Genomic DNA, 14,564 nt, shown 5'->3' with positions numbered 1-14,564 from the left:
CCCTGCAACAGGTTATGAGTCCATCCGGCCGAGAACAGATTGTCCCACATCGTGCGCTAACGTGAGCACCCCATTTCCCTTTGGAACAGAGCTAGGATGCTTTGCAAAACCCCACATGTACCTCAAATGTAATCCAACGAGCTATCTTCCTGTCCTTCAGTTGACCGATCGAACGATCATCAGTGACATATCAATAGATGATGGTATCTTTCACGTTCATGAGACATCCAAGGAGCCAGACGACTTCCCAGATAGTTCAGACCCTGCGCTCTATGCCTTATCAGAACAACGAGGTGTGGTGACGTGGGCTATCGATAGTATGACATGCAAGAACGCAAAGCTGGACAAAAGCGACTATAGATGCTTCACCGTCCATAGTGACTGCATTGATGTTACTGAAGACAGAACGACGAAACATGTTGGTTACCGGTGCAAGTGCTCTTCGGGTTTTGAAGGGAATCCTTATGTCCAAGATGGATGCAGAGGTATTATTAATTTCTTGACAATACCTATTTTTTGTTTTATTAATAAATCTATTTCCCCCGATCCATATTACTTGTCATAGCTTTAGTGCAACTTTGCACTAAAGCTGTGACAAGTAATATGGACCGCTGGTAGTAGTAGAGTTGCGGGCGCAATTCATGGGACTATATTCATTGTTTATTATCTTATGATTTCTCTAGAACAACATGGACGTCATTCCCTAGTCCAATGCAAACAATGAGACCTAGACTGTGTAGGTACGAGGTTTTACGGCTTAGGGTTCATCTCCCCCTCTATATGAGGGGAGATGGGGTGTTTTTAAGGAGAGATCTTATAAGTTTGGATTAACCATCAAGATCCTCTCAGGATCCTATGAGATCTCAATCTGCTAGCCATGATCGTCGCCCAAAGCAATTAGCAGTTACAAATGTTGGAGCAGGAACTACGCCTATTCAAAACTCAATCAATGGGCTCTTTTGCGTCTGTTGTCCCCTTCATGGCCATCTTCGGCCCAACTGCCTAACTGAATCAAGCGTAGATCATGCAAGAGATGGGGCCACATAGCCCGGGACTGCTTCTCTTCTAGGCTGCCTAACCCGAGCCCAATCATCTGGCCCACTACTCAAGTTGCTCAGGCTCAAACGATTGCGAGGCAAGCCACCACTGTTGGCGCGACTATGACTAACCAGCCGGTCATTGCCTCTGCCACCCAAGGAAACAAAAGGAGTCGCCTCAATTCTGCCTCCAGCGTGGGTATGTGCCATTACACCCCTTCCACTGTTTCCATAGCTCAAAGATTGTAGGCGCTACATCTAAACCTTAGCAGTGGGCGTGGTTTTACCAGCGCTACTGCTAACTGTGCCTAGCAGTAGTGCTGGGAGCAAGTAGCGCTACTGCTAACCCTACCTAGCAGTTGCGTGGGTTGCTCGAGCGCTACTGCTAACCCTACCTAGCAGTAGCGTGGGTTGCTCCAGCGCTACTGCTAGATAGTTGTAGCGTTGGGAGCAAGCAGTGCTACTGGTAACATTACATGCTTTTTCTGCAGCTTGTTGGCGTTGTATTTGTACAAGTTTTATATAGTAGTTTCATCATATGATTTTATGACCATGATGAGTTATTATATCAGTGGATGAAAGACATGTGGATTAGATTCAAGTGGAGGCAACATGCTGCAGATTGAAAGTACTACTAATCCAAACTTGACCACTTTAGTTTGGATTAGTACTACTTTCGATCTGCACCATGTTTCCTCCACTTGAATCTAATCCATGTTTATTTCGCCCACTGATATATATAATAACTCATCATGCTCATATAACAACTTAGCATCATCATAATAATAATAACTCATCATCATTATCATAATAACGCGCCATACTCATCATCATAGTCATCTAACAACTTCTATTCGTTATCATAATAACAAGTCATACTCATCATCATCATAGTTATCTAACAACTTCTCTACTCGTTATCATAATAACAAGTCATACTCATCATCATAGTCATAACCAACCCTAGTAAATTGTTCTTAGCACATGATCATGAGTATTAGCTAGGACCTGCTACCCCTCTCTAAGATAAAATAGCATAAAACAACATAGCACCTGACTCTCCATTATGGAGAATGGAGATTAACCTGTCTCCAATTCATGGGCTTCGCACAATGTTTCTCCCAAGCAGCTCCCTACAATCATTCATAACTTTTTTCCATTCTTTGATTGTGAGGTCTTCATCTGTTCGAGAAATCTTGTATGAATAGTGGTGACCCGTAGGCAGACTTGGCCGTAAGCTAACAACATCAATGTGACCTTTCATATACATCAGATCAGGCACACAATCCTTCGGGATTTTCTGTTGAAGAGCATAATAGTAACGTAGTTAGCAATGTAGTTTAGCTTTAGAAGAATGTATGCAAAAGATGCACTGGTGTCATAATAATAATAAATCTTACTATGCCATTTCCATGGATGTTGTCGTAGTTCAACATGTGGACTAGTAGCACGTATTGACCATAATGTGGAGGACTTTCATAATTCTTATTGAAAGTCTCAACATCAATAATAAAGGAGACAAGATGATCTTTCTCCGTGTAAGTTAGTTTAGAGCCATTAGTGTAGTAGGTTTTGTTTTTTCTACTACTTTCCGAACATTTTTGAAGAATGGAAATGAGCTGTCAATGAAAATATATAAGGTGTCAACTATTTTTATGAAAACAATATAAATTATTTAATAAATATGTTTGAGAAACTCACATAGAGATAGAAGTGGAAGCGTATCAACAAGGGCCCAAATGTCTATATTAGCTTCGTCGATATTATCTTCATCGACATTATCTTCATCGATGTCATCTTCAGGATCACCAAGATCAAAGGTGACATGCATACCCTCCTGAAAACCATACGCCTTGCACAATGCTTCCCAATTCGAGCAACCAAAATGGGAGTAGCTCTCTGCATTGTATAGCTTTACGGCAAAAGCATAACCAAGATGGGTCCTGAGGTGAACTATCTTTTGTCTCCATATTCTCATGATCTTCAAAATTCAGCTTTTCCAAGACATAGCGTCTTGTGTGGCAGGGGATACACTAGTTGAATTGTAAAAGACGAAAATTACACGTTGAAGAAGCAGAAGTCATGCTTAATTATGAAAAAAGACTTATCGTCATTGCATACCATTTCAACATTAAAGGTGTGGTCGAGCTTAATACTGAAGCGCCGACCGTCTTCAAGGTGAGGCCTGTCGCACAAACCTCGATCGTCACCGTAGTAGTCGCACTCGGGGATCCTATCGTCGTCGTCAGACATTTCCTATGTTCATCATTCAAAGATTAAACTTCTAAAATTCAATATACATACTATAAAAACTAAATTAGATCATTATTATTCATCACGGGTCGACTGTTGGTCTGTCGAGATTCTTCCTCTCTGACATTTGCGACCGTCGGTGATGGAAGCTCCTAATTTCATTTGAAAGTGCATTACACCAAAATGTCTAGCACCTTCAAATGAAAAAGAAGCTCCCCTCACGACAATAGTCGGGATGTTTCTTCTCTCATATATGGTGGACACTCTCCGTCACTGATTTTTGACCCTCGGTGATGGTCGCTACGCCTCCTTCCCCTAGTGCCTAACAATGGTATAGCACAAGGAGAAGAAGGAGAAGCGACCCCACGGCAACAGTCGGCATTCTTCTTCTCTCATATATGGTGGAGACTCTCCCTCACTAATATTTTGACTGTCATCTATGGAGCCCCGATTGACTTAAAGTCAACCCGAAACGTCATTTAATTATCTTTCTAGCAAATCCGGGGCACTCGATATTTCCTATATATTATAGCACAAGTCATGCCAAAATTTACGGAAAAATCCGGCATAACCTTTGCTAAAAAGGATATATCGAGCGCCTGAAATTTGCCGGAATGAAAATTAATCAACACTCCAACAAAACATAGGCCACTCTGAGGTGTTCCCTGCAAACATAGGCCACTTGGGCAAGCACTAGTAGTACACAACACTACATACCACATGTCTAAATCTCAATCATATTTGAGCAACACTAGTACAAAACACTAGATATACATGTTTACTCACTATAGACAATGGTTGTCGAGGATGCGGGTGTCGTCGGTGATCTTGGGCGTCGTCGACCGGCTCGTCGGTGATATACCCTGCGCCACATATCCTGCGCCACATATGAGCATAAACACATGAGCATTTCTATAGATAATTTCGAACTTGGTATCATTTCATTTTTTTTGCGAAACCATTTCATATCATTAGCTCTCTCTCTCTCTCTCAAAATTTAGTAGGCATCAACTACATCGAAACATATGAACAAAATTAGTAAACTTTTGGAACTTTATATACCTAAATTTTTTATAACGAAACTACTAACATTTTCTATAACAACTACTAACATATCATCGGTCATGTACCCTGCGCCACATTTCTATTCTATTCAAAATACCTACATTTACTAAAAATATATATACTCTATTCAAAGACCTACATTGAAAAATTTCTATTCAAAAGACCTACATTGAAAATTTTCTATTCCATGCAAATAATTTACATTCTGTTGTATTGAAAAAACAGTAAAAAACTACATTATATAAGAACGGAGTGAGGAAAGTTGGAGGGAGGCAGGAGGGAGGGAGGGAGGGAGGAGGGGTGGGAGGAGGGGGGAGGAGGAGAGACAAGGAGGAGGGGGAGGAGGGCTGCCGGAGGAGGAGGGAGGAGGGCGCGGCCGGAGGAGGAGGAAGGAGGGCAATGGAACGAGGAGGGAGGAGGGTCATGGCATACCGAGGAAGGAAGAGGGAGGGCATCGGTGGAGGAGGCACAGTGACGCAACGGGGAGTGAGGGGAGGAAGAAGGTCGACGCGAGGAGCAAATTGGATAAGGCACCCATAACAGTAGCGCTGGTCACAGGCGTGCGCTACTACTAAGCCCAATAGCAGTAGCATGGGCCTGTGACCATCGCTAGTACTACGGGCAGCCCCGGCCGATGGCTATGGGACGACTTAGCAGTAGCGCTGCCTCTCGGCCCCACGCTACTGCTACTTCCCTACATGTAGCGCTTGTGGATGACCAGCGCTACCACTAACTAGCAATAGCGCTGACCAATAATACCGCGCTATTGCTAAAACTCTATTACAAGCTTTCTCATAGTGGTGGTACCTAGCACTAAACTGTGTCTAGGTATATCTACATCCTTATCTAGATAAATCTAAAATAACTAATTCAGAACGGAGTGAGTACTTGTATAGAACTTATGGTGTACTCTTCTTTGTTCCCAAGCAGAGTACCAAAAACAAAATACAATTTGAAAGGACAAGTAAGTAGATATTGAGTTGTTGGATAGCAAATATAATACTCTCTTCGATCTAAACTAATTGACGCTGTATAGAGGCTGCGTCAATTAATTTAGACCAGAGGGAGTACTACTATTTTCGAACGAAGACTATTAACAGATATAACTATTTATTTTTAGAACAAAGACTATGCAACAAGTTGACCATCATCTAGTATAATTTAGCTCAAAAAGTGTTAGGAATGAAATAAATCACAAGAATAGCAAATTCTGGGTTGCATGGAAACAAACAAATGATCGTAGCTAGTACAACGTCAGGTCAGGGAAATTAGAAAAATGCAGCGGCACCAATCAAATATGCACTACATTTTGAGAGTGAAATGCTCCATTAGTCCATGAACTCAAACCAATTGTACGCTTTAGTCCAACAACTCAGGAGTTGATCGATTTAGGCTATAAACTCGTTAATTTGATTAAAAAAACAGAAATGTTAACACCTACACGTGTTGGCGTTGACCATCTCGACCACACGCATCCATCACCGTCCAGTACTATATGCACGAATCTTGACATAATCTGGCTGATTTTCTGTGTCACGTAGGCCAAGGCGTGTGTGTGGTATGTGACATAGTTCGCCCACACATCCGTTTTACCACACGGAGGGGCCGGTGTGTGAGCGTTTAGCAGTTTACCCACACACCAGTTTTCAGTCACGCACAAGGGTTGGTGTGTGGGCATTTGCCATCTCGCCCACACGCCCGTCTCCTCTCCCACACGTAAGCTGCTAGTTGCCATGTGTTTTTGCAGCGCACATGGCAACTGCCTCTAGTGTGCTTTATAAGCAGGTGGCAACTCTCTTTTTTTACCCGAGTTGCCATGTGTTTTTGCAGGGTACACGGCAACTGCCTAGTGTGCACGTAAGCAGATGACAACTGTCTTTTACCGAGTTGCCATGTGTTTTTGCATGGTACATGGCAACTGCCCCAACGTGCACGTACATGGCAACTGCCCTAACGTGCACGTAAGCAGATGTCAACTCTTCCTTTTTACATGGCAACTGCCCTAACATGCTTGTAAGCACATGGCAACTCTCTCAACTGCCTACTGTTAGTATGTGGCAACTCCTAAAGTTATGAAATCATGGCAACTACATTAGATCAGACCATACATGGCAACTGCAGTTGAGCAACCATGGCAACTGCAGATAAACGAACATGAACGAGGGTCTGGACCATGGCAACTGCGGGCGCGCGGTGGGCGTCACGCGTCGCGTGCGGGACCAGAAGGGTACGAGGCCTGAATACGGGCGTGTGGGCGTTATCAACTTCGCCAACACGCACGCGTGTCATAGGGTTCAGGAGGGAAAAAAATGTGTGTGGGCATTAGTTGTTTTGCCCACACATAAATGTGTGGACTGGTTGCTGTCCATGCCACACGAGGCATGTGGCACAACTATCCGATACATCACACGTGTGACAGTTATCGGGACCTAAAAAAAGCCAAAGCCGATTAGGAAAGGAAAAAAGGGTCGTGGCTGCCACGTCAGCCTACCTTTAACGCTCGCAGAATTGACTAACTTTTGCATACCTTTTTTGCAGCAGTACCAAACCTATCGTTCTTGGAATTAACAAAAAAAAATGAATTTGTTGTTTCCACGGAACGATATCATTGTTTTCCAAGTTAGCGGCATGCATCAGCCCGTACAATGAATCACTTAAAAACGGCCCGTAGCTCTAGCATTGCGCTATCGCTTTACGAGAGATATTACATGTCAATTTTGCACTACATTGCAAGGATCACCACTGACATTATTGTGCGATTTATAGATGTTGACGAGTGCCTGCAGCCAGATAAATACGTCTGCAATGGTATTTGCCAGAATAATGTTGGGAACTATGCATGCATCAAGTGTCCTCGTGGAACAAATTTCGATGTCGTCACAAGGAAATGCAAACCATCTAGTGCAATATTAGGTAAGCGATATGTAGCACTTGCAATCCTGTCAAAGAAATGAAGATCTTTCTGTCCGGACATGAATAACTCATACTTTTGACGGACAACCGATGCAGGTGTCACTATTGGACTAAGCAGTGGCGGAGGCATCCTGTTTCTTGCCGCAGTTGTTGCTATTCTTACTCGGAGATGGAAGAGAGGCGTTCAGAAACGCCTGAGAAGGAGGCATTACCGGAAGAACAGAGGCATTCTGCTAGAACAGCTGATCTCTTCCGACAAAAGTGCCAGCGATGGCACAAAGATATTCTCCCTGGAGGAGCTGCAAAAGGCGACGAATAACTTCGATCACGCCCGCGTGGTCGGACGCGGCGGCCACGGCACTGTGTACAAGGGCATCCTTACCGACCAGCGCGTGGTGGCCATCAAAAAATCAACGCTCGCGGTGATCAGCGAGATCGACCAGTTCATCAATGAAGTGTCCATCCTGTCGCAGATCAACCACCGGAACGTGGTGAAGCTCCACGGATGCTGCCTCGAATCCGAGGTCCCTCTGCTCGTCTACGAGTTCGTCTCCAACGGCACGCTCTACGACCTCCTACACCGCGAGCTCAACGGTGGCTTGTCGCCGTTGCCCTGGGAGGAGCGCCTAAGGATCGCCACCGAGATCGCGGGCGCGCTCACGTACCTGCACTCCGCGGCTTCAGTGTCGATCCTGCACAGAGACGTCAAGTGCATGAACGTGCTCCTGACGGACAGCTACACCGTCAAAGTTTCCGATTTCGGCGCGTCGAGGCTGATCCCGAACGATCAGACGCACCTGGTGACCGCCGTTCAGGGCACGTTTGGGTACTTGGATCCGGAGTATTACCACACCGGCCAGCTCAACGAGAAGAGCGACGTTTACAGTTTCGGAGTGATTCTCGTAGAGCTGCTGACGAGAAGGAAACCGATCATTCAGAACGAGCAGGGCGAGAAGCAGAACCTGTCGAACTACTTCTTGTGGGCTATGAGGGAGAGGCACCCCCTCGAGGAGATGGTGGATGCTCAGATCCTTGAGGAAGCGAGTGAGGAGGGGGTTCTGTGCATGGCTCGGTTGGCGGAGGAGTGCCTCAGTCTGACACGAGGGGAGAGACCTACCATGAAGGACGTGGAGATGAGGCTGCAGCTCCTGACGGGGCGCCGTGTTGCACCGAGGGCGGGGCGGGACGAAGCGGCACGGCCTCGCTGTGAAGCTGCGGGAGACGGCGGGCGTGGTAGCGTTGCTCCGGCGATTGGTCAGCACGGCTCGCGTCAGTTCAGCCAAGAGCAGGAGTTCATGTCGTCTCAGCGTGTACCGCGGTAGTTTGTAAGCATGATGAGGCATACCGTTGCGTGTATCTTCATTACCTTTTGCCCATGCCTGCAAAATCGATTTTAGAGCGTATAGCGCCAATTTCAATTCGGCATATGTAAGAGTGAATTGCTTCTTTGGGGCCAATCAGAATCACACAAGTTGGAACTTGCACTCTGCATGTCTAAACACGCAGATCGACTAATGGGCCAATCATAATATTCGCATCATGCGCCGGGCAGTCTGGACGCAACAACTAGCAGAACCGTCGACATGCAGTGATTTTTCTATCGTGCATGCATCTACCATCAGTCCGCTGCTTTGAAATTTATGTCGCGTTTTTCAACTTTTTGGCAAAATTTATCCTTTTTAAGTGTTATTATTGGGTATTAGCAATTTTTTGATTGATTTAATCCATAAATAAATCATGAACATGGCAATAACAGCATGAATTTCATACCAATATAAGCATGTGAGAACATATTGAACATACAACCAAAACATCTATGAAAACAGTAAGTACGGCTAGAACATGAGCCACTGAATACAGATCATACCCTCAAGTAGGCCAGACAAAGTCGCGGGGGCACCAGCGGCTTCCTCAGCAACATTCTACTTGGCAACACCGTCAACCGTTGCATCAATGATGAGGAAGTAGTCAAAGCAGAGGACGAAGATGAAGACGATCAGCGGGCAATCGCGCCGAGGATGCTCCCGAAAAACTTTATCACCCTTCTTTCGATGCAGGATCACAAACAATGGGGTCCCAGAGGTCTACTCTCTCGAACTGTCATACACGCGGCGGGATGACATCGCTAGAAGCTGCAGTAGTGAGTGAACGACAATGGTTGCTAGAGTTATGTGTGAGGAGGCAGAGCGAGTGTGTCGGCTACGATTGTCAACGCCTCCAATATATAGGTTGTCGGAAAGGGAGTCGTGGGCCTAGGCTTAGGCTCACGACCGACAACCCACACTCCAACATCTCGGATTAGTGGTGTGTCCATTAGCGACTCATAATTAATCTCCAAATAATTATTCGTTTCTATCCGGCAAAAATAAAGGACAAGCATGACATAGTTCTAAACTCGGCTCGTTTATGAAACGTGGGAGTGCGTGAGGCGTTGCGGGCGAGGGAGGAGCGCCCTGAAGTTACTTCTCTTCTTAAGTTTTGTAAGAGCATGTGAAAGATAATCCCTTATAAGAAGCACTTAACTTTTCTACATTAGTGTGGTGAGACTAAACTTCCCACCGTGTCCTGGCACCTCACATGGGTCTTGAGATATCCTCAGCATGGATTCATGGAATATGAGAAGTCCGCGGTCTCTGCTTCATCACGGGCCAGCAGGCGCGATGCTGCTTCAGCGCACCCGACCGCAAGAACGGGGCTGCCATGGCAGGCACGGTCGGAGTGCACCATGCAGGTGGCGCCTAGGTGCAGCCGTGCAGGCTACTCTTGCTCAGACGCAGATCAACGTCATCGTGCTCGTCGGCTCGATGGCCGAGTCGGCGGGGTGGAGGTGGCGCACGCGTCACCACGAGACAGAGAGCTGGGTGACATGGCGACTGGCAGGTGGTCCAGACTCCAGACAGTGTACTCGTCCGAGCTGCAATGGATCGCGTACTCCAACGGATCCGAACTCCTCTTCCTGAGGTACGCACGTCTGAATAAATTTAGTATTACTGCCTACTGCCACTCTTTTCAGTTAATTTTTGTTAATGAAAATTTGAAACTATTAGCCCGATATTTTCCAGTCTTATGTGCCTCGCTGCAACTCCTGCCCCACTATTCATTATACACACACTAGGGAAAATCAAATCGGAAAAGATTCACAAAACAGTCAAATTGCAAAAGAGCAAAGAACAATACATTCGCCGTTCATTTCTTTGTGCATAGTTTTATATCTAGGGCCTGTTCGGCAATCCACCGGCTCCTCAAAATCCGCGGATCTGGGGAGCACCGTTTCGCCCGCTCCGAGATTTCTAACTGCAGCTCCATCTGCTCCAGGAGCGGAGGGATACCGAACGGGCCCCTAGTCATATCAACTACACTACACTGGCTTATTTTTTCAAATAAATGGACAAATTCAAATTTCATACATGTCTGGCATCAACCTGAATCTTTGATTGACAACAGCGACGAACATTCTATGATAATGTTGCGATGAAAGCATCCACCTTGGCGTTCACTCCTCTTGACAGGAACTTCATGCAGATTGGAGGTTTCACCTTGGCAAGAGCAAGCATTGACTGGGGCAAAACCCACAACCCATCGCCACAAATCAAGCCGGAAGCAACTGCAGGTGCATATGTGTCTGATTTTACTCTGTCCAGCCTTTGCCAGACAAAAAGGATCACTGTCCCGATGAACATATCGATGCCGAAATATGGTCCTAGGTAGAATGGTATCGCCATCGCCATTGGGATTGGCATAAATCTCGATACCTTCTTGGGAACAAGATCTCTTATCAAGTTAACAGCGATTGCTCCAACAAAGAATATGTAGCAAAGAGTGATGCAGTTTTTTGGCAGCGATGAGAAGCCATCGACACCTAGTATTGCCATGCTGCGGAAGATGGCAGCATTTGGTGCAGGGTACTCACTTCCACTGATCCCAACGTCTTCAAAGGCCTTGTAAAAAAGCCAGAAAACACAGGGAGCAATGACGCAACCCATTGCAGTGCCTATGATTTGGCTGATAAACATTGACCTTGGTGAGGCCAGTGTCAGGTATCCTGTTTTGAAGTCCTGCATCAGATCACAAGCGGTAGAAACAATGCTCATCATCACACCGCAGGCAGCCAGACCGGCAAGAACACCTCCATTTGAAGCACCTGTCCACGCACCGAAAGCAAAGATTGCAAGCTTCCCATAAGTTGTAACAAGAGACCAATCAGTGAGGCCAGCTCCATAGGCATTGCAGAAGGCAAGTACCGGTGCTACGATATAGGCTACCAATATTTGGTACCACTTCAATTGAGGGAATATCTGCGGGACTGTGCCAATAGATACAGCGGCAACAGCAACGTAACCTCCATATGCAATGTACCAGGGTATTTGATCCTTTTGAAATAGTTCTTTGCGCCGCTGCTCATCATATGAGATAGCAGCTGTACCGTTACTTGTTTCATCATCAGAGACAGGAAATGGACTAGCGCTGCCCGTCTTGAGTCGAGATCTTAATGAGTAGACCGTCAGAATGAGCATCTTGAGAAAGTGATAGAGGCCATCGCCAAGAATCACGGCAATGGCTATGAAGACCTATCATACCCATCGGAATTTAGTAGGGAAAAAAGGATAACTCGAGGTTCAAGGAAGACTGTAACTCTTACCCGGTAACCTTGCATTCCACGGAGACTACTCTCAGGGAGATCGGCAGAGAACCAACTGCCTCTTTTATTGGCTATAAGAGGCCACATTATTCCCCACGAGAGGATGCCTCCCAATAGAACAGATACGTTCACAATATGTGGGCAAATCATTCCAACTCCGACATAGGTAGAAGAGAAGTCAAAGTAAAACCTTGCAAAAAAATAAGTTCGATTAAGGTGAATGTTGGAATGGGTCTGCTTTGCAAATTTGAAGGAATCTTGAAAGTCAGAAGTCGAATGGAGAGATTTGATAGGAGGCGTCCAGGGTGCCATCTTTACCTGTTGTTGAAAGCTTGCAGCCCTAATGATGGGAATTTCTGGAATCCACATTCATCAGTGGCTGTGTAGAACCACTGAAAGAAACCCCATAAGAAGCTGAGAACCAAGAATTTACCCAGTTTCTTTACTTGCTTCCTGTAAAACGACGCAAACCAAATCAAAGTTGGTAAACTCATTGTGCGGGCATCTTACTAGCACAGAAATGGAAATGGTTGCAGTATTTACTCTGCAATCTTGGCACCCTGGGGTGTGTGAAAGCCGTTTATGAGATAGGCAGTTGCAGTGCCACTTGGATAGGTCAGCTTGTAGTCAATGATCATGATCTGAAGAGCAGTGCTAAGTTAGTTAAACAGGCATCTGACACGACAGGTTCAGTAAATATCGGAACATTTTTTTCTTGAATACCGAAAATATTGGAACATAAAATCCTTTTACCTTTCTCAGTGGCACAAGGCCGAAGAGCCCAATGAAGCTGACCAGGAAGAGGAAGCCAATTATCCATCCAAGATGCGGATTCTTGATATTTTGAGGGTTATTTGCCTCTGTTGCCTGCGAAGCGATTCTGCCGCTCATGGCCAATAGGTAATTACCAAAGCCCCCTGAAATAAATTTTGAGTTAATCGTGAAATAAGGGTACCCAGCTCGTGCTTTAGTAAGTTTTTACTCTTTCCTAGTGTCATTCACGAATAGCTATGTTCCAAAGAATTTTCTCAAATACTTGAAAAAGGCGTATAGGTGCATGCAGTTGTCATGTATTCAGCTAGAATATTTAGCAAAATTTTAAATTTGCCTGTACGAGTCTGGGTGCAGAGTCTACAATCGATCAAGTTGTGTGTACGAGCATACCAGTAATTATTCGCCAAAAAAAAAGAGAGCATGCCAGTAATTATTCGCAAAGAAAAAAAAGAGAGAGCATGCAAGTGATTACAAACCGAATCGATAAACCAGCGAATGACAAGAATTACCGCTGTAGGGGATGCCGTAGGCGGCGACGACGCAGGTCTGGATGACGGTGTTCTCCTGGCGCGTGAAGGGCTGCTTGAGGAGCCCCATCCTCTCGATGGCCGACGTCCAGAGGCGGACGAAGAAGAAGCCAAGGAGGCCGGCGGAGACGTTGAGCGAGGGGATGACGCCGATGGTGAGGTTGAGCTTCATGACGATGATGTTGAACATGACGGCCAGGAAGAAGCTGGCCACGAAGGCGCGCACCGTGAGCTGCTCACGCCACGACGGCACGCGCTGGTCCGCGAACACGCGCTCCAGGGACGCCGGCTGGTCACCCTGAGCGACGACGCCGCGCTCGCGCCACTCTCCCCAGTCGCCGGGCGGCGACACGCGGTCGCCCGGCCTGGCCCGCCGCCGGATCTCGCTCGCCTCCACCATCTCCACGTCAACCACGGACGAGGCCGAGCCGGCGGTGCGCGGCACAGCGGTGGCCATGCCGCCGGTGGCTGCGACGGACGGAGCAAGAGCGCGCACCGCGGACGCTACCCTTCTGCTCTCAACAAGGTGGCCAGGCGGAGGTGCATGCCAGAGCCCGGGGTCCTTGGGTTATATGCGGGGGTGCTTCCACTCCGACGACAAGAACGATGGGTCAGGAGGACTCGGGGCAACGATGGACCGCGTGACGGCTGGTGGTTTGACTGTGCCAGTCCTGTGGGCGTTGGCATCCAGTGTATGGCTCTCGCAATGGACATGCTATGACGTCCTACTCCGTAAAGGCGCTATTAGTGTCGTTCAGACGGTTTGCATGCAAAGGCGCTATACGGGGGGTAAAATGGGAAGAATCAGGCGTTTCCTCCTAATACGCCCGCTAATTTATTTATTTATTTTTTGCGGGGAGAAAGGATGTTTTATTCCTCACACCACGGAGAAATCGAGTTCAACCATACGGCAGTACAAGCTTCGGTGCGGCTATAGTGTGCCAATTGATGTGCTGCAATTGAGAACGGAGGGAGGAGCAGGCAAGGAAGGTATTAATGGCGCGTAGGGCCGATATACCCCAAACAAGGAAGCAAATAAAACATCATAAAACACAAAATATGGAAATAAATGGCAATGAATTAATGGTAATTAATATTGCTATATGATTCCAGTCTGGAAATTATCGTGAAAATTGATTTATTTATATTTTTACATTTATTTAGAACCATACACCCGCACGTCATTAATTGGAGATTCGGATTCATGGAGCTTCAAGATAGATTGAAGTCACCGCATACATCTCGCAATTGACGAGAACATCGTCTCGCACCAAAAAAAATGTTTCTTCCTTATTGAAAGTACATCTAGCCCCTTGAGTGTGTTTTACCGAATGATGCGTACGTATGATCAAAGGG

At 46.2% G+C, this 14,564-nt stretch overlaps 2 protein-coding genes across 2 annotated transcripts in view; one reads left to right on the top strand and one right to left on the bottom strand.

Moving 5' to 3' along the window:
• LOC123189854 (wall-associated receptor kinase 1) overlaps positions 1 to 8,783 on the top strand; it is a 38,998-nt gene extending 30,215 nt beyond the window's left edge. Inside the window, exons 2-4 of the mRNA XM_044602359.1 lie at positions 12 to 485; positions 7,122 to 7,268; positions 7,365 to 8,783. Coding sequence (XP_044458294.1) covers positions 12 to 485; positions 7,122 to 7,268; positions 7,365 to 8,590 — 1,847 coding nt within the window. The 3' untranslated portion in view covers positions 8,591 to 8,783. The remainder of the gene's footprint in view (positions 1 to 11; positions 486 to 7,121; positions 7,269 to 7,364) is intronic.
• Positions 8,784 to 10,404: 1,621 nt separating this feature from the next.
• On the bottom strand, positions 10,405 to 13,680 carry LOC123189851 (probable metal-nicotianamine transporter YSL13). Its single transcript, XM_044602356.1, has 6 exons — positions 13,191 to 13,680; positions 12,661 to 12,824; positions 12,451 to 12,548; positions 12,226 to 12,360; positions 11,908 to 12,097; positions 10,405 to 11,836 (listed from the first exon to the last, which is right to left on the bottom strand). Exons 1-6 carry the CDS (start codon positions 13,663 to 13,665, stop codon positions 10,724 to 10,726), a joined length of 2,175 nt encoding a protein of 724 aa, XP_044458291.1. The 5' UTR covers positions 13,666 to 13,680; the 3' UTR covers positions 10,405 to 10,723.
• Positions 13,681 to 14,564: the final 884 nt, after the last annotated feature.

This window comes from Triticum aestivum, chromosome 2A (genome assembly GCF_018294505.1).
Source record: "Triticum aestivum cultivar Chinese Spring chromosome 2A, IWGSC CS RefSeq v2.1, whole genome shotgun sequence".
Classification (NCBI taxonomy): Eukaryota; Viridiplantae; Streptophyta; class Magnoliopsida; order Poales; family Poaceae; genus Triticum; species Triticum aestivum.
The sequence above is the reverse complement of the archived record's forward strand: the minus strand, read 5'-3'. Positions and strand labels throughout refer to the sequence as shown.